Here is a 22,151-nt window from a genome sequence, read left to right as displayed (position 1 = left end):
GAAGCATGGAAGTTTTACATTAAAGCACCAAGGGTAGAGGTAAAAAGGTAAAGATTTCCCCTTGACATTAGATCTAGTCGTATCCGACTCTGGGAGGTGGTGCTTCTCTCCATTTCTAAGCCAAAGAGCTGGCATTGTCCATAGATTCCTCCATGTGGCCGGCATGACTGCATGGCATGTTGTTACCTTCCTGCAGAAGCGTTACCTATTGATGTATTCATGCTTGCATGTTTTTGAACTGCTACATTGGCAGGAGCTGGGGCTAACAGTGGGAGCTCACCCCAGAAACACCTCCAAATATCGCCTAAGCAGAAAATGCCTTCACCTGAGGATGCAGCTGGTACAAGTAATGAGTTCTCCAGTTTGTCCATTCTCTCTTGATGCAACCACTTGCACCCAGGCCCAGTTTAGGTCTTTGCAGAGGAGGCGAACTACCACTGACTGAGTGCCTTTCCCAGCACAATGTACTGAAATGACAAAAATAAAAATGACAATCTAGCACAGTTAGCCCATTGAAACACAGCCACATGGAATATCTAAAGAGGAGGTGGATCCAGGCTCATGTGAAATCAGTACCACTATTGATATTAGCTTGTTGATTTAACCCTGCGCTAATCTCAAACGGGTATTACAAAATATGCTTATCTTTGTAAATAGTGATAATATAGCCCTTCACATTTGTGGCTTTGACTTTTTCAGGTTTCATTATTTGCAGATTTGATTAAAATCATAGAATCATAGACTCAAATAGTTGGAAGAGACCTCATGGGACATCCAGTCCAACCCCCTGCCAAGAAGCAGGAATATTGCATTCAAATCACCCCTGACAGATGGCCATCCAGCCTCTGTTTAAAAGCTTCCAAAGAAGGAGCCTCCACCACACTCCGGGGCAGAGAGTTCCACTGCTGAACGGCTCTCACAGTCAGGAAGTTCTTCCTCATGTTCAGATGGAATCTCCTCTCTTGTAGTTTGAAGCCATTGTTCCGTGTCCTAGGGAAGCAGAAAACAAGCTTGCTCCCTCCTCCCTGTGGCTTCCTCTCACATATTTATACATGGCTATCATATCCCCTCTAAGCCTTCTCTTCTTCAGGCTAAATATGCCCAGCTCCTTAAGCCGCTCCTCATAGGGCTTGTTCTCCAGATCCTTTTTCATTTTAGTCGCCCTCCTCTGGACATATTCCAGCTTGTCAATATCTCTCTTGAATTGTGGTGCCCAGAATGTTTTCTTTAGGAATCTCTAAGACCTTCAATGCTACTCTAGGTCTTCCTGTGCAATGTGATGGTCAACCTCCAGCACAGAGTTACACTAGAAGACCTATAGATTCCTGCAGAGGTGTTCTTGCAGGTAAACAATAATGTTTTCTATTTGTAGTTTGCCCTCTTTCACAATGGTCCAGTACTCCTAATTCCAGCGAATGTGGAGGGCTGACTGCACATAGTAGTGGGTGACAGTTTTCCTAAGTACTTAACGTATTTCACATGCATTCTCCCAGTTATCCGGATGATAATTACCAAATGTGGGGAAGGCAAACTGGTATGATTCTCACTTTTTGCAGTTTTGAGGGCAAGAACTGAGGCCTACTTAAATACACCCAGAACCAGTAGCAAGCCTGAGGTTTTAATAAAAAAATGTCTATTTCTTGAGCTCTTGGTCGCAAACGTTATGCTGTACAACAGGGGTCCCCAAACTATGGCCCGCAGACCAGATGTGGCCCTCCAAGGCCCTTGACCCGGCCCCCATCCTAACTTTAGACTGAGTGTTGCCCTGGGTCAGAAACGACTTGAAGGCATACAACAACAACAATAATAATCCTATTTAACGACTATCTCACAGCCAAAAGCAGACCCACACTTCCTATTGAAATACTGGAAGCTTATGTTGGTCAAAATTAGTGACAAAATACATGGTGTGTTATTAAAAAACCTTCTTTATGACATAGTTCTATGAATTTTAAACATGAATAGTGTATTTGTGTGTATGTATGTGCTTTGAAGGTGCTTGTTGAGTTATGGTGACCCCATTAATTTTTCATAGGGTTTTCTTAGGCAAGGAATACTCAGAGGTGGTTTTGCCAGCTCTTTCTCCTGAAACGTAGCCTACAGTATCAGTATTCATTGGTGATCTCCCATCCAAGGCTTAACCAGAGCTGACCCTACTTAGCCCCCGAGATCAGATGGGACCTGGTGACTCTAGGGAATAATACACAATGTCTTTTTAAAAAGTTCAATGCACCTCACATACAAAATCTCAAACAATCTTGTCTACAACAATGCAAGGTACGTCAACCATAGCATATTGCAAAGAGGGACTGAAGCCAAGTGAACACTGCCTTGCTTAAACCTATCTAGTCAGTTTGTTGCTGAACAGATTTCAACAGAGCTTATTAAATTTTACGTTGCAGTCCTATGGATGTTTACTTAGAAGTAAATCCCACTACAATCAAGAAGATTTACTGCACAGGGGTTTGCAGAGGATTTAAGTCTTATCCACTGCAAGCATCAGAATGGCAAATTTAAGATATGATTCTACAACAAGCAAGGAAAATGTGGCTTTCTAAATGCTGCAGGACTACAGTTGCTAGCAACCTTCATCAGTGACTATACTGACTATGGACAATAGGAGCTGAAGCCCAACAACACCTGGAAGACTCCACATGACGTATCCCAGTGATTTTTTTTTCGTATCAGGAGTGACACGAGAGACTGCAAGTCGCTTCTGGTGTGAGAGAATTGGCCTTCTGCAAGGACGTTGCCTAAAAGACACCCAGATGTTTTACCATCCGTATGGGAGGCTTCTCTCATGTCCCTACATGGGAAGTTGGAGCTGACAGATAGGAGCTCACTCCGTCTTGCAGATTTGAACCGCCGACCTTCAGGTCAGCAGTCCTGCCGGCACAAGAGTTTAACCCATTGCTTCACCATGGCTCCATATCCCAGTGATGCTACAGAAGTATCAAATATCATTTCTGGTGATGCTATAGAAATATCACACATTTCTGGGAGTAGGTATTTACATTGAGAAATGGGCATGGATCCTTTCTAATATTGGTTTGCCAAATGCCAAACCATTCCAGGCTTGCTACTGGTTCTGAACGAATAAACAACAACATCCTTTCACTATTGGATCTATGATAAAGCCTACCACCAGTGACTGATGTGTCCCAAGCACAATACTTACTCAGGGTCCTGTGCATCTCTGCAGCTCTTCCAGCATCTTCAGGATGTAGGAGATTGTACCATGACTGGCCAATCAATTCTTCCTTCTTGTAACCAAGATGATAGACAACACTGAGGTGGAGAGGAGAAAATATTAAAGAGTTTAATGTCTGAATTATGTAGTTAAGAAAGACAAAAGATAAGCATCAACTACTATTTTTGATGAGCTATTACAACTCCCATTTTTGTCCTCTGATTTTATTCCTTTGATAAGTATGTAAACTAAGTTCATATATTAGTAGGTAATAATGCCGATCTCCATGCAATGGAAAACATTCACCTACTAAGAACCTTTAATTAAAATACAAGAGCAGGTGAGAGCTTAGTTTCTGGCAAGAATGGAATTGTGCAAAGAGAAGCTTTGATCTTACTTCTTCGTGATCTCTGCAATCTTCATATCCAGTGTGTGCTTGCTCTGGAATGAGAAGTTCTGGGAAGGGTTGTCCTCATCATCAAATGTATGTGCAACCGGAGTGCAGAAAGCAACGAAAGTCAATGTGGGAGGGGAGAGGCTCAACTGTGTTTCAGATATAAGGAATCTGCCTCGCATGAGCATGGAGCGGCTCTTTCTGTACTTTATCCGGAAAGCCCTTGAGGTACACATTTCAGTAATGAACTCAATTTCTGCAATGATAACAGAAGTTGTTAGAGCATGGAAAAATCAGTTGGTGTGTGTTTGTAACTGAAAATGCAAATCATGAAGCTGAGTGGTTGAGCTACGCCCGACAAGCTAGCTGAGCCAGGGAGTTTTGGCAACAATTACATTATTTGTGCTGTTAGCTGTACAAGGGAGCCCCCGGTGGCGCAGTGGGTTAAACCGCTGAGCTGCTAAACTTGTTGACTGAAAGGTTGCAGGTTCGAATCCGGGGAGCAGCATGAGCTTCCACTGTCAGCCCCAGCTTGAAACCTAGCAGTTCAAAAATATGCAAATGTGAGTAGATGAATAGCTACCACTCTGGCGGGAAGGTAATGGCGCTCCATGCAGTCATGCTGACCACAACCTTGGAGGTGTCTATGTACAACACCAGCTCTTTGGCTTAGAATTGGAGATGAGCACCAACCCCCAGAGTCCGACACGACTGGACTTAATGTCAGGGGAAAACCTTTACCTTTACTACCTGTTCAGGAGCTTACAGAGAGAATTTTTTTGCTTCTGAGTTGCTGGAAGAGGGTCTTCCACATGGACACCAAAAGACCATTTCAATCTCTCTCTCTAAGGACATTGTGTAAATTAATGTAACTGTTCACATGCCCGTATATATGTTGCTCTGCATTTTAAAAGAGTAAACTTTCTGTTCTTTACTGATCATCTGCGTGGCATATCTTTTATCTGGCAAGACAGTATGTGGAGTGGTAAAAGCATGAACTATGAATGATTTTCATTCCGCCACAGAAGATGGTGTGTGTGTGTGTCAGGACCGACTTGAGAAACTGCAAGTAGCTTCTGGTGTGAGAGAACTGGCCATCTGCAAGGACATTGCCCAGGGGATGCCTGGATGTTTTGATGTTTTACCATCCTGTGGGAGGGTTCTCTCTTGTCCCTGCATGGGGAGCTGGAGCTGACAGAGGGAGCTCACCCACGCTCTCCTTGAATTCAAACCTGAACTCCACCAACGTTCGAGTCCTGCCAGCACAAGAGTTTAACCCACTGCGCTACCGGGGGCTCCTACAGAAATGGTTAATGCTTAACACTTGATTTAACTATGTGGCAGAAGCTTAAGTTACATAATTATGCAACTCCTCGTGACATTCCTTTTTGCAAGACTTGTTAGGAGCTATCACCCAACAGTATCTGCAGAACATCATTCCGTCTGTCCCTCCGCCCTCCATTTCTTTGGGTAGCTTTGAGCAGGTCATTTAGAAAAGCATACTTCGCAGTGTTTGCAAATCACATATGTATATACCATATGCCTTCCCCAATTAGCATGGCCATGTTGTCGACTCCCCTTGCAGCTACGCCTTTTTTAAACACCAAAGTTTTATCAGCAGTTCACAAGTATCAGCTCATTCTTGTTGAACAGCATGCTGTCCAAAGCTGCATTGACTGATTTCGGCACATCAAGTTGTTTCCAAGGCCCAGGACTGAGCCATTATAATATCGGTTTAGTTTTCTGGCAAATCTGTTACCTTTCTATGAATTTTGTTCCCACTTTCTTTTGCTTTTTTAGCTGCCATCAAAAGCTCCCAACCTCCATTTTGAAAATGTGCAGGAAACAAGTTATATTCAAATTGTTGACCTAGATTTCGAGAAACGGAGTACTTTCAATATGGTATGCCTGCTTAAATCTTTTGTGACTTTAGACTTTGCCATTCAGTTAGCCTGATTTAATTTTTTGGGGAAGGAGGGGAGAAACTGCTTGAAGCAAAGAGGATTAACACTTTCTGAGCCAGAATTTTGGCTGCACCTAAAAGGGCGAAAATGCTACACATTATTTACAATCTCATTTGGAAAATATACTGGTGTGTCTAATAGTCTGTGGATCTGCTCCCCTCATTAAATAAAGAGCAAGAAAAGTACCAGAAGACAAGAAGATAGATACCCATCTCTACCTGTTGGAAATAGCGGTAATGCCACATCGCTCCTTTGGGAGCGTTGTTTGTGTAAGAGAGACTTAGCTAATGTAAGCCAGGCTGGAGACAGATAATATAGAAGGAATGTAAGAGTTCATTAATAGTGAAACTCTAACCCTTATCCTAACCAACGTTGCCAACGTTGACTCAGCATCCATCTTAAAACAATTCCAAAGTTCCTGCCACCAATGGTACTAAGGAAATCTACCAATATTTGCTCTTCTTTGAAGCCCCTATTATTTAGTAAAGGTAAAGATTTCCCTTGGCATTTTGTAGTCGTATTCAACTCTGGGCGGTTGTACACATCTCCATTTCTATGCTGAAGAGCCGAAGTTGTCCATAGACACCTCCAAGGTCATGTGGCCAGCATGACTGCATGGAATGCCGTTACCTTCCTGCCCAAGCAGTACCTATTGATCTACTCACATTTGCATGTTTTCAAACTGCTAAGTTGGCAGAAGCTGGGTCTAACAGCGGGAGCTCACCCAGTTCCCTGTATTCAAACCGCCAACCTTTCAGTCAGCAAGTTCAGCAGCTCAGCGGTTTAACCCGCTGCACCATCAGGGGCCCCTGACCCCTATTATTTGAAGTTAGCTAAATGGTAACCAGAGAACAAGCATTTGCAAACAGGTCCCTTCTCTTCCAGACAATCCCAGCTTCAACTACTAGTTGTTTCTTTGCTGTCCTTAAGATGCCAGATCAATGCCTTTTGTTGTTGTTCACGCAAGCATTTCACCTAGGTTACTTAATTTAAATTGTTATTTTAATAGATGTTGTACATTTTTCTTGTATTCACATGAGACAATAAACTGCTCGGAAATCGATTGATTCCAGAAAATAAATTTTTCAAAGAAAAGGGGGAACAAATAATAGAGGCTTTGTTTATGGCTGCCTTAATTTATCCGTTTTGTATACAAGTCTCCTAGCTGAAGCCATATAGTCTCACAGACATATCAATGCCTCCCTGGCTGCCCAGCCTTTGTCTCTTCTCACCGGTGCCTGGATGCTGCTGGGCAAAGCAGAGCTTCTCTTGCATGACTTTGCTTGCTGAGCTGCTCAAGAGGTCATAGATGGAGTCTCCATGAGCTAGAAGTTCAACCTGGAATAATAAATTGAGGGAATCGTTTATTTACTATCTACACTTTATAGCAAATGACTGCTTGAGGCTGTGTTAGAAATATGTGCCTACTGCATTTTGAAAATGTAATTACGGAAGCTGGAAACATTCCAAGGTAAGCTTCCGACCCATGGGCAAATACGTCTGTCTGGGGCTTATCCAGACAGACATATTTGCCCATTCATGTTTTAGGGCAGCGCTTCTCATCCTGGGGGTCGGGAGCCTTGGGGGGGAGGGTTGTGAGGGAGTGTCAGAGGGGTCGCCAAAGACCATCACAAAACATAGTATTTTCTCTTGGTCCCGGCGGTCCGTGTGGGAAATTTGACCCAATTCTATCATTGGTTAGGTTCAGAATGCTCTTTGATTGTAGATGAACTATACATCCCAGCAACTACAACTCCCAAATGTCAAGGTCTATTTTGCCCAAACTCCACCAGTGTTTACATTTGGGCATATCGGGTATTCATGCCAAGTTTGGTCCAGATCTATCATTGTTTCAGTCCACAGTGCTTTCTGGATATAAGTGAACCACCAAACCCTTCCAGTATTTTCTGTTGGTTGTGGGAGTTCTATGTGCCAAGTTTGGTTCAATTCTAACATTGGTGGAGTTCAGAATGCTCTTTGATTGTAGGTGAACTATAAATCCCAGCAACTACAACTCCCAAATGACAAAATAAATCCCCCCAACCCCACCAGTATTCAAATTTGAGCATATTGGGTGTTTGTGCCAAATTTGATGCAGTGAATGAAAATACATCCTGCATATATTACATTATGATTAATAACAGTAGCAAAATTATAGTTATGAAGTAGCAACAAAAATAATTTTATGGTTGGGGGTGACCTCAACATGAGGAACTGTATTAAGAGGTTCTGGCATTAGGAAAGTTGAGAACCACTGTTTTAGGAGCTGTAAGCTATCTATCTTTTTTGATTTGCAGTGGAGGCACTGAAACCATGAAGGCCACCAATTCTTGGAGGTTTTCCATCGCAAACAATGCAAATTGTGGTAGAAGCTAATGTTGACTTACAAAGCATGTGTATGGCATGCAAACGATCCTAGCCTCAGTCACGTGCACCTCCCATTAAAAGGATGTTGTGTAACAGAGTTGAGAAGGACCCCAGATTTATTTAATATTTCATGTATTACAATATTTACATCCCATCTCATATCTCAGGGGAGCATTCAAGAAAATCAACATAACTGTATTAAGACATTTTGAAACAGTAAACATAATCTACGTAAACACATTTTATGCCATGACAATCGAAACAGTTTACAACAACGCACATGAACAGATTTGGATGATGTGAAATAGACCACAAAAGCCTTAGTTATAAGCCATGCACTAAAATTGTGTCAGTCGGGTATCTAAGGGCATTCATCAAGCTAGAATGCAACAACAAAGACATCCTTATCCCATGTCTTTCCTGCATAGAGGAGGGCTCTTGCAGGCATCAATTCTTGGGTAAGGCATACCTAGAGAGAGGCAATGCCTGAAGCATCAGGAGTGATATTGCTACCATGACAGATGCTTCAGCGGTAGATGGATCGCTGGTCTTACTGTGGAACGGAGCTTCCCAATGTTTCTGTCAGATTGAATCTCTAAGAGCATGCAGCTAACTAGGCAAACCAGGGTGACATGCACTTAGGATATCCTTGGCTTACAAAAGAGAAACATCCTCCGCTTACCACAGAAAAACCAAGGAAGTGGGACACATTCTCTGAGACGTAGGCCAGTTTGCCATTTCCAGTGAGAGCCAAGATGAACCCTGGGAGCGAAAGCAACAGCTCTGGATGCATCAAGGCAACAGCAGAGGCAAGAGGAGGGACTGGTCCCATGGTATCAAAGGAGTCTGAAAAAACAAAAAACAAGAGAGCTGTACATTGGTGTCTTTTACAGCTTTGTGTGCATGGCTAAAAGCAAAATTATTTACTGACATATATCACCAACTGGTTCTATACCACTGTGGGCCAACGGAACTAAAGAAGCATGGAGTAGGGCCAACATTTTGACCTGGCAGTTTTGGATAATTTATGACCCAGATCAATTGTTCCTCCACTTTTTCCTTTTATGTTCTCACTTAATTCTTTGGGTAAATTAAATTGTGAGTTTTGAGAAAAGGAAATCATTTTTATATATTGTCCCATCTTGAGACAGAGAATCAAAGTAGGACTGCGAGTCCTTTTATAGCAGTGTTTCTCAACAGTGTGGTCACGAGGGGGTGTCAGAGGGGTCACCAAAGTCCATCAGAAAACAGTATTTTCTGTTGGTCATGAGGGTTCTGTGTGGGAAGTTTGGGCCAATTCTATTGTCGGTGAGGTTCAGAATGCTCTTTGATTGTAGGTGAACTACAAATCCCAGCAACTACAACTCCCAAGTGTCAAGGTCTATTTTCCCCAAACTCCACCAGTGTTCACATTTGAGAACATTGAGTATCCATGCCATATTTGGTCCAGATCCATTATTTTGAGTCCACAGTGCTCTCTGGATATAGTTGAACTACAACTCCAAAACTCAAGGTCAATGCCCACCAAACCCTTCCAGTATTTTGTGTTGGTCATGGGTGTTCTGCATGCTACTTTTGGTTCAATTCCATCGTTGGAGTTGCAAATGCTCTTTAATTGTAGGTGAACTTTAAATTTCATCAACTACAACTCCCAAATAACAAAATCAACCTTCCCCCCTCAATCCCACCAGTATTCAAATTTAGGTGTATTGGGTATTTGTTTGAAATGCAGTCCAGTGAATGAAAATACATCCTGCATATCAGTTATTTACATTATAATTCACAACAGTAGCAAAATCATGAAGAAGCAACAAAAATAATTTTATGGGTTGGGGGTCACCACAACACGAGGAACTGTATTAAGGGGCTGCGGCATTAGGAAGGTTGAGAAACACTGTTTTATAGTAATTTCTCCAGCTTGCTCCTTAGCCAGATTTGCAAATCAAGGCATTTACAGTAGATCCTTTTCCTTGCAGGTTCAGATGTAGTGGGGTTGATTTAAGTCTTGATTGTGTCTGCCAAGAGAGCTCTTCCACGCCTCCTTCCAGGTTGGAATTTGGAAAAGAACAACATCTTTCAGACAATACACTGTGCAGAACAGAACATGCCCACCTTGGAACATAATTATTGAAGAACAACATCAAGGTCATTACTTCTTCTACTTTAGCATGTGATCTTATGGAACTGCAAGGCAGGGAGACAAAATTAAAATGCAGCCCAAAGCATGCTTGCTGTCACACTGATCCTCGGGAGAAAAATTTAAAAAGTGAAAGGATAATGTTGTTAGGTAAACGACACCTTTGGGGAAGTGAGACTATGATGGATAATATGTGGCAGTTGATAAAAGCCAGTCATTGCAGGCAGTGGCCTTGCTGGGCACTGCCTGTTCAACGCTTCCTTTCAACAGAGGTAAGGGTGCAATTAGACACAGTAAGGAAGATCCATTATCAGCATGTCCTGCAATTTTTAAAAATCATTGCAAACCTTGTTGGGAAATAGGGTCATGGCTGGATGCACAGTATTTAGGAAAAGATATACATACATATTTTATGTTCCCAATTAAACTCAGCAATCAATGAAATCCACAAGCACGTGGACTATTTCAACCGAAAGGAGGAAACTATGAAAATGAACAAAAATACTGCCTATCAGTATTTTAAAAAACTCTAAAATCAGGACAGTAAATAAAGAACAACACTCAAAAACAGGAGAATTCCAGACAAGAAACAATCAGGGCCTGCTAACCACCTCCCAACAAAGGATTTCCCCCAGGCAAGAAGCAGCCAAGGTTTGAAGCTCCGTCTTCTTTAAAAGGCAGAACATCATGCAAAGAAGAGGATTCTATACACAAGAAGACTATATCCCCCATTTTCCTCAGCTCCATCTGATCAAGTCCTGTGTTTCATTTGAATTCTTGTTCTGGCACTGAATGTTTGCCGTATATATATGCTGTGCTCCACCCTGAGTCCCCTTCAGGGTGAGAAGGGCAGAATATAAATGTCTTAAATAAATTGTGCTACCAAAAAACAAAAACCCTAACTTTCCAGTATTACTTTAGAGAGGGGGTCCTCAAACTAAGGCCCGGGGACCAGATACGGTCCTCCAAGGTCATTTACCCGGCCCTCGCTCAGATGAACTACAACTCCCAAACTCAAGGTCAATGACCACTAAACCTTTCCAGTATTTTCTGTTGGTCATGGGAGTTCTGCGTGCCAAGTCTGATTCAATCTGGTTCAAGGACCAAAGGGTCAACCTAAGTGAAATGACTTGAAAGTACACAACAACAACAACAATCCTATCTCATCAGCCAAAAACAGGCCTACACTTCCCATTGAAATACTAATACTTTTATATTTGTTAAAATTGTTCTTCATTTTCATTATTGTATTATTTTTAAGTGTTTTTGCACTACAAATAAGATATGTGCAGTGTGCATAGGAATTCATTCATATATTTTTTCTAATTATAATCCGGCCCTCCAACAGTTTGAGGGACTGTGACCTAGCCCTCTGTTTAAAAAGTTTGAGGACCCCTGCTTTAGAGTAACTGCACTCGCACAGAGATATCTGAGCAGCATCTTCAGGATTAGGCCTAAATTTTAATCATTTCTCAGGTTGGGAATCCTGAATTGTGCTTGAAACCAGAATGAAGTGGGCCTTATTTGTGAGTAAACATGCCTAGGAGTCACTCTTAGGTTCACTTTCACCATGCATGAGCAAACTTGGGTCCTCTAGATGTTTTGGACTTTAACTCCCACAATTCCTAACAGTCGCTAGGCTGTTAGGAATTGTGGGAGTTGAAGTTCAAAAAACCTGGAGGGTCGAAGTTTGCCCATGCCCGAGCTGCACTGTAGAATTAATGGGCCTTAATGCAATGGCATCACTGGAGTTGTAGTATTGCAATGCCTTTAGCCTTCTCAGTCAAAGAGTATCAATGCAGCACTGTGCTACAAATCCCAGGATTCCATAGTATTGAGCCATGGCACTTAAAGTGGTCTCAAACTGCATTAATTCTGCCTTGTAGATATATCCAAGATGGTGAAAACTTGCTGAAGCTAGACAAATTTATGCCTCACCGGTATCTGGAAAAGGTATTGGAAAAGAACCCTCTGCACGCTCTTTTAAGTTCAAAGGAATAAACACAGGCTATAAATGTAATCAATCCTTTGTTGTTCGTATATTGTTATTTTCTGGCAAGTCACAAAGCCAACTAATACATTATGCTCACTGCATGAGAGTCAGTCTGGCTCCGGCTGTTGGAATTCTGGAGGCTTCCTACCTGAGATGGAACAGAAAGTTGGAGGGAATTGTGGCCAAGCATGCGGAGAAAAAGGAATCAAATGCTTATCACATCTGCAGATGACACAAAGCTGGGGGAGATAGCTAACACAATAAAAGACAGAATCAAGATTGGAAATGACAGGCAAGTGCACTGGGCTGAAAACGACAAGATGAAAGCCACCAGAAATAAATGTAAATGTACTATATATAGGTACAAAAAATTAATAAATAAAGAGTACACGTATAAGATGAAAGAGGCTTGGCTTGGCTGAAATATATGTGAAAAAGATCTAGATGATCACAAGCTGAACACAAGCCAAAAGTGGAATGCAGCTGCTCAAAAAATAAACGCAGTCTGAGCCTGACAGAAGTATTATGTGGAGATCACAAGAAATACATCCACTCTATTCTGTAGTGGGAAGCCCACATCTGAATTTGTGTGTCCACAACTTTTGGCAACATTGAACTTGCCAAAATAGAGCATGTCCAGTGGAAGTAAGAACAGTTGATAAAGGTAAAGGTTTCCCCTGACATTAAGTCTAGTTGTGTTCAACTCGGGGGCGGGGTGGTGGTGCTCATCTCAATTTCTAAGTTGAAGAGCCAGCCTTGTCCATAGACACCTCCAAGGTCATGTGACCGGCATGACGGCATGGAGCACCGTTACATTCCCACAGAAGCGGTTCCTATTGATCTACTCACATTTGCATGTTTTTGAACTGCTAGGTTGGCCGAAGCTGGGCCTAACAGTGGGAGCTCACCCCACTCCCCAGATTTGAACTTCCAACCTTTTGGTCAGCAAGTTCAGCAGCTCAGTGGCTTAACCCACTGCACCACTTGGGACCCTGAAGTTGATAGAACTGATTTTTTTTGCCTTGTAGAAGGAAAGATTCAAGGGAAACATTGTTTTCGTCAAATATTAGAAAAATTGTCATGTTGGAGTTGGAGCAGATTGTCTTTTTTTGCTTCAAGAACAGATAGGTGATAATGTCTTGGAAACAGATTCCAGCTAAATATAACAAGGCTTCTCTAAATAGGTCGAGCTGTTTGACAATGGAACAGACTGTCCTGGGAGATGATGAGCAAGGAAGCCAGGTCTGGCAATGGGGACACATGCCTTGATTGCATCCCATGGGGACTCCTGTAACACACTCTAAATAAGGCTGTCTCTGGAAAGTTACCCAGGGTGCCGATCAGGCCGATCGACATGTTGAAAAGCCAAGAGAGGACTCACAGAAAGAAGAAGAGGTTGGGAAATAAAGTAGAGTCTTGCTCCAACTTTCACTCATCCAACATTCTGTATTATCCAATGCAGTCTGCCTCCCACCCGGATCCACAGTTGTTTCAATACATTGCGTAGTTTCGGTGCTAAATTCGTAAATACAGTAATTACTACATAATGTTGCCGTGTACTGAACTGCTTTTTCTGTCGATTTGTTGTATGAATGAATTTCCCTTCTGAGGGGCAGATTTCACTCACTACCTGTTGTCTCACCCTGTTCTTAACTATAAGTCATATTTTGTAACTCGGGGATTGCCTGTATGCAGTATTCCAACATAGAACAGAAAGTTGGACCGGCTGCTCTCCAAGGTCCTGTCAGACTCTAAAACTTTTTATTTTCTCACTGGCTTGAGCTGTTTTTAAACTGTGCCTTACTTCTCCGTCTCATCAAGAACTTTGTTGAGGAGGTTGGAATGAGAAGAGCAGGGAAAAGGAGCTTGCACACACACACACACACACACACACACACAAACATACAGAAATAAATGACAGACTGCCAGCAGCTCCTCCATCCCAATTTGTTTGACAGTAGCTCCCCCCGCTCCCCCAATTACACCCACCCTGCTGTTACTTTGCCTATTAGTGGAAATTCTTAATACAGTTCTGACTGAGTAGGTGCAGGGCTTAGAAAAGGCAAGAACCTCCCCATAATCTCTCAGCCACTGTGGCCACTGGGATTTGGGGAGCTGTAATACAAAAAGCTAATGTTTTTCCAAGTTCTGGCTTTTGTTGTCCTATTCAAAGGTGAAGAATGAGACCCTTGGGGGCTTGAGGCAGGCTGGATGTCAAGATAGCTAGAGGTCTGAATGAGCAATCTTTCCCAGCAGGGTTTGAGACTGGATCTACAATGCCAATAATGCAGTTTGAACTGTACTGAACTGAATTATGTGAGTCTACACCAGGCATGGGCTAACGTGGGCCCTCCAGGTGTTTTGGACTCCAACTCCCACCATTCCTAACAGCCTCAGGCCCTTTCCTTTTTCCCCTCAGCCACTTAAGCTGTGGCAGCCACTTCTCCACCAAAGTCAACTTTGGCACTGAAATACAACACCGCCTGAGCTCTGTGAGTGCAGCTTTTTTCCCAAATGAAGCAGAGAGTGTTATCCATAGGGATACCCAGGTGCTTGTTTATAAAGCGATTGTCCTCCAACCCTGCTATACACCTGTGAGACGTGGACTGTCTACAGATGTCACATGCAACTCCTAGAATGATTTCATCAGCCAATCCTGCCAATCTCTTGAGAAGACAAGCAGACAAATATCAGAATGCTGGAAGAAGCAAAGATCACCAGCACTGAAGTGATGGTCCTCCGGCATCAACTCTGCTGGACTGGCCATGTTGTCCAGATGCCCGACCACAGTCTCCCAAAGCAGTTGCTCTACTCCAAACTCAAGAAAACTGAATGCGGGTGGGCAGGAAAAGAGATTTAAAGATGGGCTCAAAGCCAACCTTTAAAACTCTGGCATAGAAACTGAGAACTGGGAAGCCCTGGCTCTTGAGCACTCCAGCTGGAGGTCAGCTGTGACCAGCAGTGCTGTAGAATGTGAAGAGACACAAATGAAGGGCAAAGAGAGAAAGGTGCCAAGAGAAAGGTGCATCAAACCAACTCCAACCAGGACCACCTTCCACCTGGAAACCATTGCTCTCACTGCGGGAGAACATGCACATCAAGAATAGGGCTCCACAGCCACCTATGTACCCACCACCAGTACACTGATCTTAGAAGACAATCCTACTTGGACAATGAGGGATCACCTAGGTAAGGTCTGCACTCCACTAACCATATAATACAGTTTCAAACTACATTACCTGGCAGTATAGATTGAGCCTGAAACCACAACCAAGGCTTTTATGCATCAGTCCAAAAAGTCCAACCCCTTACTATAAAATGGCAAAACGTAAAGGACAAGCCCTTGGCCCGGATCTGAGCATTCTCCTATTTCCCCTGCCAAACGCACTGCTGGAATTGGCTTGGAGAGCATGTGTTCAATGGAAGCTTATCTGATTCTTGTAACAGCTGATCAAATCTTCTTTGTGAGGGTTACAAGATGTTTTGAAAAGCCTGGCATTGGAAAACTTTGCATTCACTGGAAGAGTTATAGTAGCAAGCAGCTTGGTTCTTACCTGGAGGAAAAAGTTGAGTCTCTCGTATGTGGAAGCAGACCAGAGCCATGGTATGAAGGTATGAGAGACGCTCTTTCTCTTGCTCTGAGATGGGCAGAAGGGAGCGCAGGGTCTGCAACTCAGCATTAATCAGATCCCGGCGAGCTTTCGATGCGCCTTTAGTCGACCTGCGTAGATGAGAGTTCAAAGAATGTGTCAATTTAATAATTTTCTCAAAGGAATCCTGTTTCCCTTAAAACATTTCTGATCCCACACAGAATTTGGGCCCCCATCTGCACTGCCACATGATGTAGTTTCTTAATCCAGATTATCTGCTTTGAACCGGATTATATGACAGTGTAAACTCATATAATCCACCTGAAAGCATATAATCTGGATTCAGAAACTGAATTATATGGCAGTGTAGATCCAGCCTAATTGCACTGAACTGTACTATATGAGGCTATACACAGTGGCACAATGGGTTAAACCCTTGTGCTGCTGAACTGCTGACCTGAAGGTTGGCAGTTCAAACCTGTGGGATTGTTGTGAGCTCCCACAGTTAGCCCTAGCTCCTGCCAACATAGCAGTTTGAAAACATGCAAATGTGAATAGTAGTGGTAATAATAATAATAATAATAATAATAATAATCTTTATTTATATTTCATCCTTCTCTCCTAGGGGACTCAGAGAGGATTACAGCATTTACATACATAGGCAAACATTAACTGCTTTTACAATAATATACAATGAGACACATAAACACAAACAAAGGCGGAGGTTTCTCCTTTCATTTCCGGCTTCTGGAGGCAGTGCTCATCTCTATCTCTGGGGAGGTGCTTTCTCTATTTTCAAGCTTTCATGGCCAGAATCACTGGGTTGTTGTGAGTTTTCTGGGCTGTATGGCCATGTTCCAGAAGCATTCTCTCCTGACATTTTGCCGGCGTCTATGGCAGGCATACCTCAGAGATTGTGAGGTCTGTTGGAAACTAGGAAAATGGGGTTTATATATCTGTGAAATCTCCAGGGAGGGAGAAAGAAAGCTTGTCTGTCTGATGTAGGTATGAATGTTTCAATTGGCCACCCACCTCGAACAGACAGGAATTCTTTCTCCCACCCTTGAAATTCCACACATATATAAACCTCATTTGCCTAGTTTCCTTTTTTTTTTTTTTAATATCTGTTTATTGATTTTTCCAAATACATTAAAAAGCAGGGGGGGAATATACAAAAGAAGTTCTCACAAAAAAGAGAGTAGAGGTGGAAAAGGTGCGGGTAGGGATAAGTGGGGAAGCGAAGGGGGGGGGGAGGGAGAGACACACTCACTCTGGCTAGGCGTGCCTAGCTACTTCAATCATCTCGTGGCATTCGCTCAGGAAAAGTGGGGGGGGGGGGGAAGGGTAGGACCGAGGGGAGGGGAGGGGGAGTGAGAGAGAGGTGCTTCCCGGTGCACCTGGGCTGTGTGATGAGTCTTTCACTTAGTTTATTTTATAGTCCTTGCAGTCCACATAGTTCACATGGTCTACGTCGTCCTTGGCCTTTTGCTAGTTTAACTTAGTTGGCCAGCTGGCCTCTTTCCAAGAAGATATATGACCGACTTTCTATGTCAGCAGGAGATTTTTTGATTTTAGCAATGTCCTTTATACTTTTTTACTATTATTAAGGTAGTTAAGGAAACTGCTCCAGTCTGTTATGTTGGTGTTGTTTTCGGATAATCTCTGTGTCAGGAGGTCCATATCCATGATATCATATACCTTCAAAATCCACTGTTCTAAAGTTGGGACTTCTCTGGATTTCCAATATTGGGCCCATTTGATCCTGGCAGCTGTGGAGAAATAAAAGAAAAGCTTACTCTCATTTTCATCTAAGTTGAGGTCTATTAGGCCTAATAAGTAATATTCTATCCTAAGGGGGAATGTTTTACACAGAATATTTCCCACTTCTTTGTGGATCATTAGCCAAAACTTTTTGGCCTTTTTACACTCCCACCACATGTGTTTGTAAACTCCGATTGATTTCTTGCACTTCCAGCATCTTCCGTCTGGGTTGTTTTTGTTGAATTTCGCTATTTGGTTTGGTGTAAGGTACCATCTGAAGAAGCTCTTGTACCAGTTCTCTTTGTATTCTATTGAGTATGTATATTTAAGTTTTTTGCACCAAATTTCTTCCCATTCCTTCAGGTTTATCGGTCGGCCGATGTCTCTGGCCCATTTTATCATGTTTTCTTTCACTTGGTCTTTCTCTGTTTCCCATTGTAGGAGTTGTTGATAGATTTTCCTTATACATTTTCCTTCGGAGTTGATTAGTTGGGTCCAGAGGGATTTTCCTTTTTCAAAGCCTACTTTCTTGTCCTTCTCGTAACTCTCTTTTATTTGGTAATATTGATACCAAGATATCGAGGGGTCATATTTTTTGAGTTCTTCTTGTGTCTTTAAGATTGGTTCGTTTGGTATCCCTTTTAAAATTTCTTTATAGGTCAGCCATATGTCTCTTGATATTCCATTTATCTGGCTGGCCTCATTCGGAGAGAACCAAAGAGGGGTTCTTTGATAGAATCTTGTTTTGTATGTGTCCCATGTTCGAATAAGCGGGGCTCTCAGGAAGTGATTAGAGAAGTTTTTCTCTGCCTTCGCCTTTCCTCTCCAGAGATATCCATGCCATCCTTGCATGAGGTCGAATCCTTCTAAGGCCAGTAGTTTTTTCTCTTTCAAACTGATCCAGTCTCTGACCCAGTTGAGGGCAGCGGCGTCATGGTAGAGCTGGAGGTTGGGGAGGGCAAGGCCGCCTCTCTTCTTGTTATCGCACAGGTTCGTATAACTTATCCTGTGCCTTCCCCCCCTCCATATAAATCTCATGATATCTTTTCGCCATGTTCTGAATACTGTCTTGGTTTTTATTATTGGTAGGGTTCGAAACAGGTATAACATATCTGGCAGGATATTCATCTGGACTGCGGCAATCCTACCCATAAGGGAGAGGTTCAGGGGATCCCATCTCTTAAGTTTTTCTTTGATTTGGGTCCATTTCTTCTCGTAGTTATTCTGGAATAGTTGGATATTTTTAGTTGTTAAGATAATCCCTAGGTATTTAACCTTCTTGGCTATTTGCACCTCTGTCTTTGCTTGCAGTTCTTCTTTCTTCTTTTGGGAAATATTCATTGTTAGCATTTGTGTTTTTTCTTTATTTATTTTGAAACCGGCGACTGAGCCAAAGGTTTCTATGACCTGCCACCAGTCCTCGATTCGGTTTAAGGGGTCTTCTATGATACACACGATGTCGTCGGCAAAAGCCCTGGTCTTGAAGTTGAGTTTGCCCAGCCTTAGTCCCTCTAGCTTCTTATTGTCCCTTATGTTGTCTAGAAGTGGCTCGATAGTTAGAATAAAGAGTAGAGGGGACAATGGGCACCCCTGTCTGGTGCCTTTCTCAATTGGGATCGTGGGGGATAGTTCGCCGTTTATTATTATTCTTGCGAATTGATGTGAATAGAGGGCGTCGAATGCATTATTAAATTGGTGGCCTATATCCATCTCCTTCAAGATTGCCTTTATGAAGAACCAGTTCACGTTGTCAAACGCCTTCTCTGCGTCTAAGAAGAGCAATGCTACTTCTTTCTGGATCCTTTTCTCATAGTATTCGATGGCGTTTATTATAGTTCTTATGTTGTTTTCTATTTTCCGGCCAGGCAAAAAGCCTTTTTGTTCTTCTCCTATTCTTTCCTTGAGGATTTCTTTCAGTCTGTTCCCCATTAGGCTGGTGAAGATTTTGTAATCAGTGTTGAGTAGAGAGATGGGGCGATAATTTTTGGTCTTAGTTCTGTCGGTGTTATCTTTGTGGAGCAAGGTTATGTTGGCGTGTTTCCAAGTGTCTGGCATTGTCCCTTCTTCAAGTATCTTGTTCATGGTTTTGGTGAGAGGAGTTAATAGAAGGTCTATAAAGGTTTTGTAGTAGAGTGAAGTGAGGCCATCTGGGCCTGGCGCTTTCCTTGGTGGAAGGTTCTTGATTATTTTTTGGATCTCGTCCTTCGTTATTTCCTTGTTTAATAGCTCTCTCTGGCTGTCCGTTATTTTGGTTATTTTCTGTCTTCCTAGATATTGCATGACTTTTTCTTCGGAGATGTTATCCTTCGTATATAGTTTCCGGTAGAATGCCGTAAACTGGTCCATTATTCCTTGGGTGTGATGGTACTCTTTATCCTCCTCCACTATTTGTATTATTCTTCGTGAGTGTTTCCTGATTGCCAGTTTCCTGGCCAACCATTTGCTTGTTTTATTTGCATTCTCGAATTGATCCTGTTTAATGTATTTTAGTTTCCTCTCCATCTCTTCCAAGTGTAGGGTGTTTAATTTTTTCCTCAGTAATTCTACTTGGTAGCCGAGCTTGGGGTTCTTAGGGTCCTGTTTCAGCTACCGAGCTACCGAAACTATTTCTCCAAATACTACAAGATTATAACTTAGTGGATATATGGAGACTACAGCACCAGAAGGAGAAAGACTATACATATCACTCCAAGAGACACTCCACATGGTCGCGCATTGACCTGATTTGGTGCACAAAAACCCTGGCAGATAAAATACGGAAGACAAAGATCCTCCCAATTTTAACATCCGATCATGCGCCCCTTTCCTTTATAATACAAGCTCCCGAGAACCCGGGTAACTTTTACAATTGGAAACTAAAAGATCACCTGATAAAGGGAAAAGAAAAATCTGGAAAAAATAAAGCATTGTTGAAGGAGTTTTTCTCCCTCAACACGGAAAAAGACACCTCAATAGAGATAATATGGGACACAGCAAAAGCCTATATGAGGGGCCATTTCATTGAGCAAGCAAGCAGAGAGAAGAAAAAGAGCAGAGAAGAAGAGGGAAAAATTAAGACTGAATTGGAGCGCAAAGAAAGAAAACTCATTTGCCTAGTTTCCAACAGACCTCACAACCTCTGAGGATGACTGCCATAGATGCAGGCAAAACGTCAGGAGAGAATGCTTCTGGAACATGGCCATACAGCCCAGAAATCTCACAACAACCCAGTGATTCCGGCCATGAAAGCCTTCGACGATACATTTCAATCTTTTCTTTTCTGCTATAGATGCATGCGAAACGTCAGGAGAGAATGCTTCTGGAACATGGCCATACAGCCCGGAAAACTCACAGCAACCCAAAGATTGCAATATTTCTTTAAATCATCAATTTCTTAACAACACTACTTTTTAAAAATGGTATGTTAAGTAACATGGCAGTTTGTGTGGTGAAGTGCCTTTCATGCAGCATTATGTAAGAATTCAAGGTGACAACACCTTTTCCACCTCAGAGAAGATTATGTCACTTTTTTTGTTCCTTCGCGAGTCTGAATGAATCTTCGGGTGCAGACGCAAGAGAAAATTCAAGGGACTTGTGGGAAAGCATGTGGGAGTGTTATGTGCCCAGTGTGCAAAGAATAAATCTACACCTTCACTTTGAACTTCAAAAATAAATAAATTATGATCTCAGTTTCAATGAATCGTAGACTATAACGTTGGAAGGGGCCTCATGGGCTACTGAATCCAACCCTGAGATCAAGGCAGGATCTCCAGCCAAAGCACCTCCAGCAGGTAGCTGGCCAGCCTCTTTTTGACGACATCCAGAGAAAGAATCCTCTCCACTGCTCTAGGTAATTGCTTCCTTTGCCAAAACACTCTTACTGCCAAGATGTTGTTTCTAATGTTCAATCAAACTCTGCCTTCCTGTAACTTAAAACATTTTAGACCTCTGGGGCAACAGAGAAGATCTCTTTCCTCTCTCCTCCGTGACAGCCCTTGAGATATTTAAAGAGGACACTCACGTCACTCCTCCGCTGAACATGCCCAGCTCCTTCAACCTTTCCTCATAGGTTTTGTTCTCTATGCCTCTTATCATCTTTGTTGCCCTTTTCTGAGCCTGCTCCAACTTGTCAATATCCTTCTTAAAACGAAACAGCAGAAACTGAACTTCCTATTCGAAATAAGGTCTGACCAGTGGAGAATACAGTGAGGCTATTGCTGCTTTTACTATGTGTCTATTAATGCAGGCTAAACCCTTTTCCCTTCCTTGCTGCAGCATCTCACTGTTGTCTTGAGTTGGTAAACAATTATAAATTCAAGGAGCTCTTGGTGGTGCAATGGGTTAAACCCGTGTACCGGTTGAACTGCTGACCGATAGGTTGGCGGTTCAAATCCAGGGAGTGGGGTGAGCTACTGTCTGTCAGCTCCAGCTTCCCATGTGGAAACATGAGAGCAGTACCGGAACTGTGGCACAGCTTGCTGGGAGTCAGCTACATTAAGATCACTACTGACCGAAAGGTCATGAATTCGAAGCCAGCCTGGGTTGGAGTAAGCTTCTGACCAATTTGTGTAGCTTGTTGTCAACCTTTGCAGCCCAAAAGACAGTTGCATTTGTCAAGTAGGAAATTTAAGTACCACTTATGTGTGGGGAGGCTAATTTAACTAATTTAAGAGGCCATAAAATCTCCAACAAGCATACGGGGAATGACGAAGTACTTCATCAGTGTTGCAGATGGACAGTGAAGCAACAGCTCCCCTGGTGGCCAGAAAAAGTTGG

The 22,151-nt window shown here is 42.6% G+C and overlaps 1 protein-coding gene across 1 annotated transcript in view; it reads right to left on the bottom strand.

The window, feature by feature from the left end:
• Window positions 1–22,151, bottom strand: part of LOC132777586 (neuronal PAS domain-containing protein 4-like) — a 42,191-nt gene that overhangs the window by 5,267 nt on the left and 14,773 nt on the right. Inside the window, exons 2-7 of the mRNA XM_060779992.2 lie at window positions 15,600–15,766; window positions 8,598–8,761; window positions 6,781–6,886; window positions 3,588–3,840; window positions 3,179–3,288; window positions 326–467 (exon numbers count right to left, since the gene is read on the bottom strand). Of these exons, the coding sequence (XP_060635975.2) occupies window positions 326–467; window positions 3,179–3,288; window positions 3,588–3,840; window positions 6,781–6,886; window positions 8,598–8,761; window positions 15,600–15,766 (942 nt within the window). The remainder of the gene's footprint in view (window positions 1–325; window positions 468–3,178; window positions 3,289–3,587; window positions 3,841–6,780; window positions 6,887–8,597; window positions 8,762–15,599; window positions 15,767–22,151) is intronic.

Source organism: Anolis sagrei, chromosome 1 (assembly GCF_037176765.1).
Source record: "Anolis sagrei isolate rAnoSag1 chromosome 1, rAnoSag1.mat, whole genome shotgun sequence".
Lineage (NCBI taxonomy): Eukaryota > Metazoa > Chordata > Lepidosauria > Squamata > Dactyloidae > Anolis > Anolis sagrei.
The sequence above is the reverse complement of the archived record's forward strand: the minus strand, read 5'-3'. Positions and strand labels throughout refer to the sequence as shown.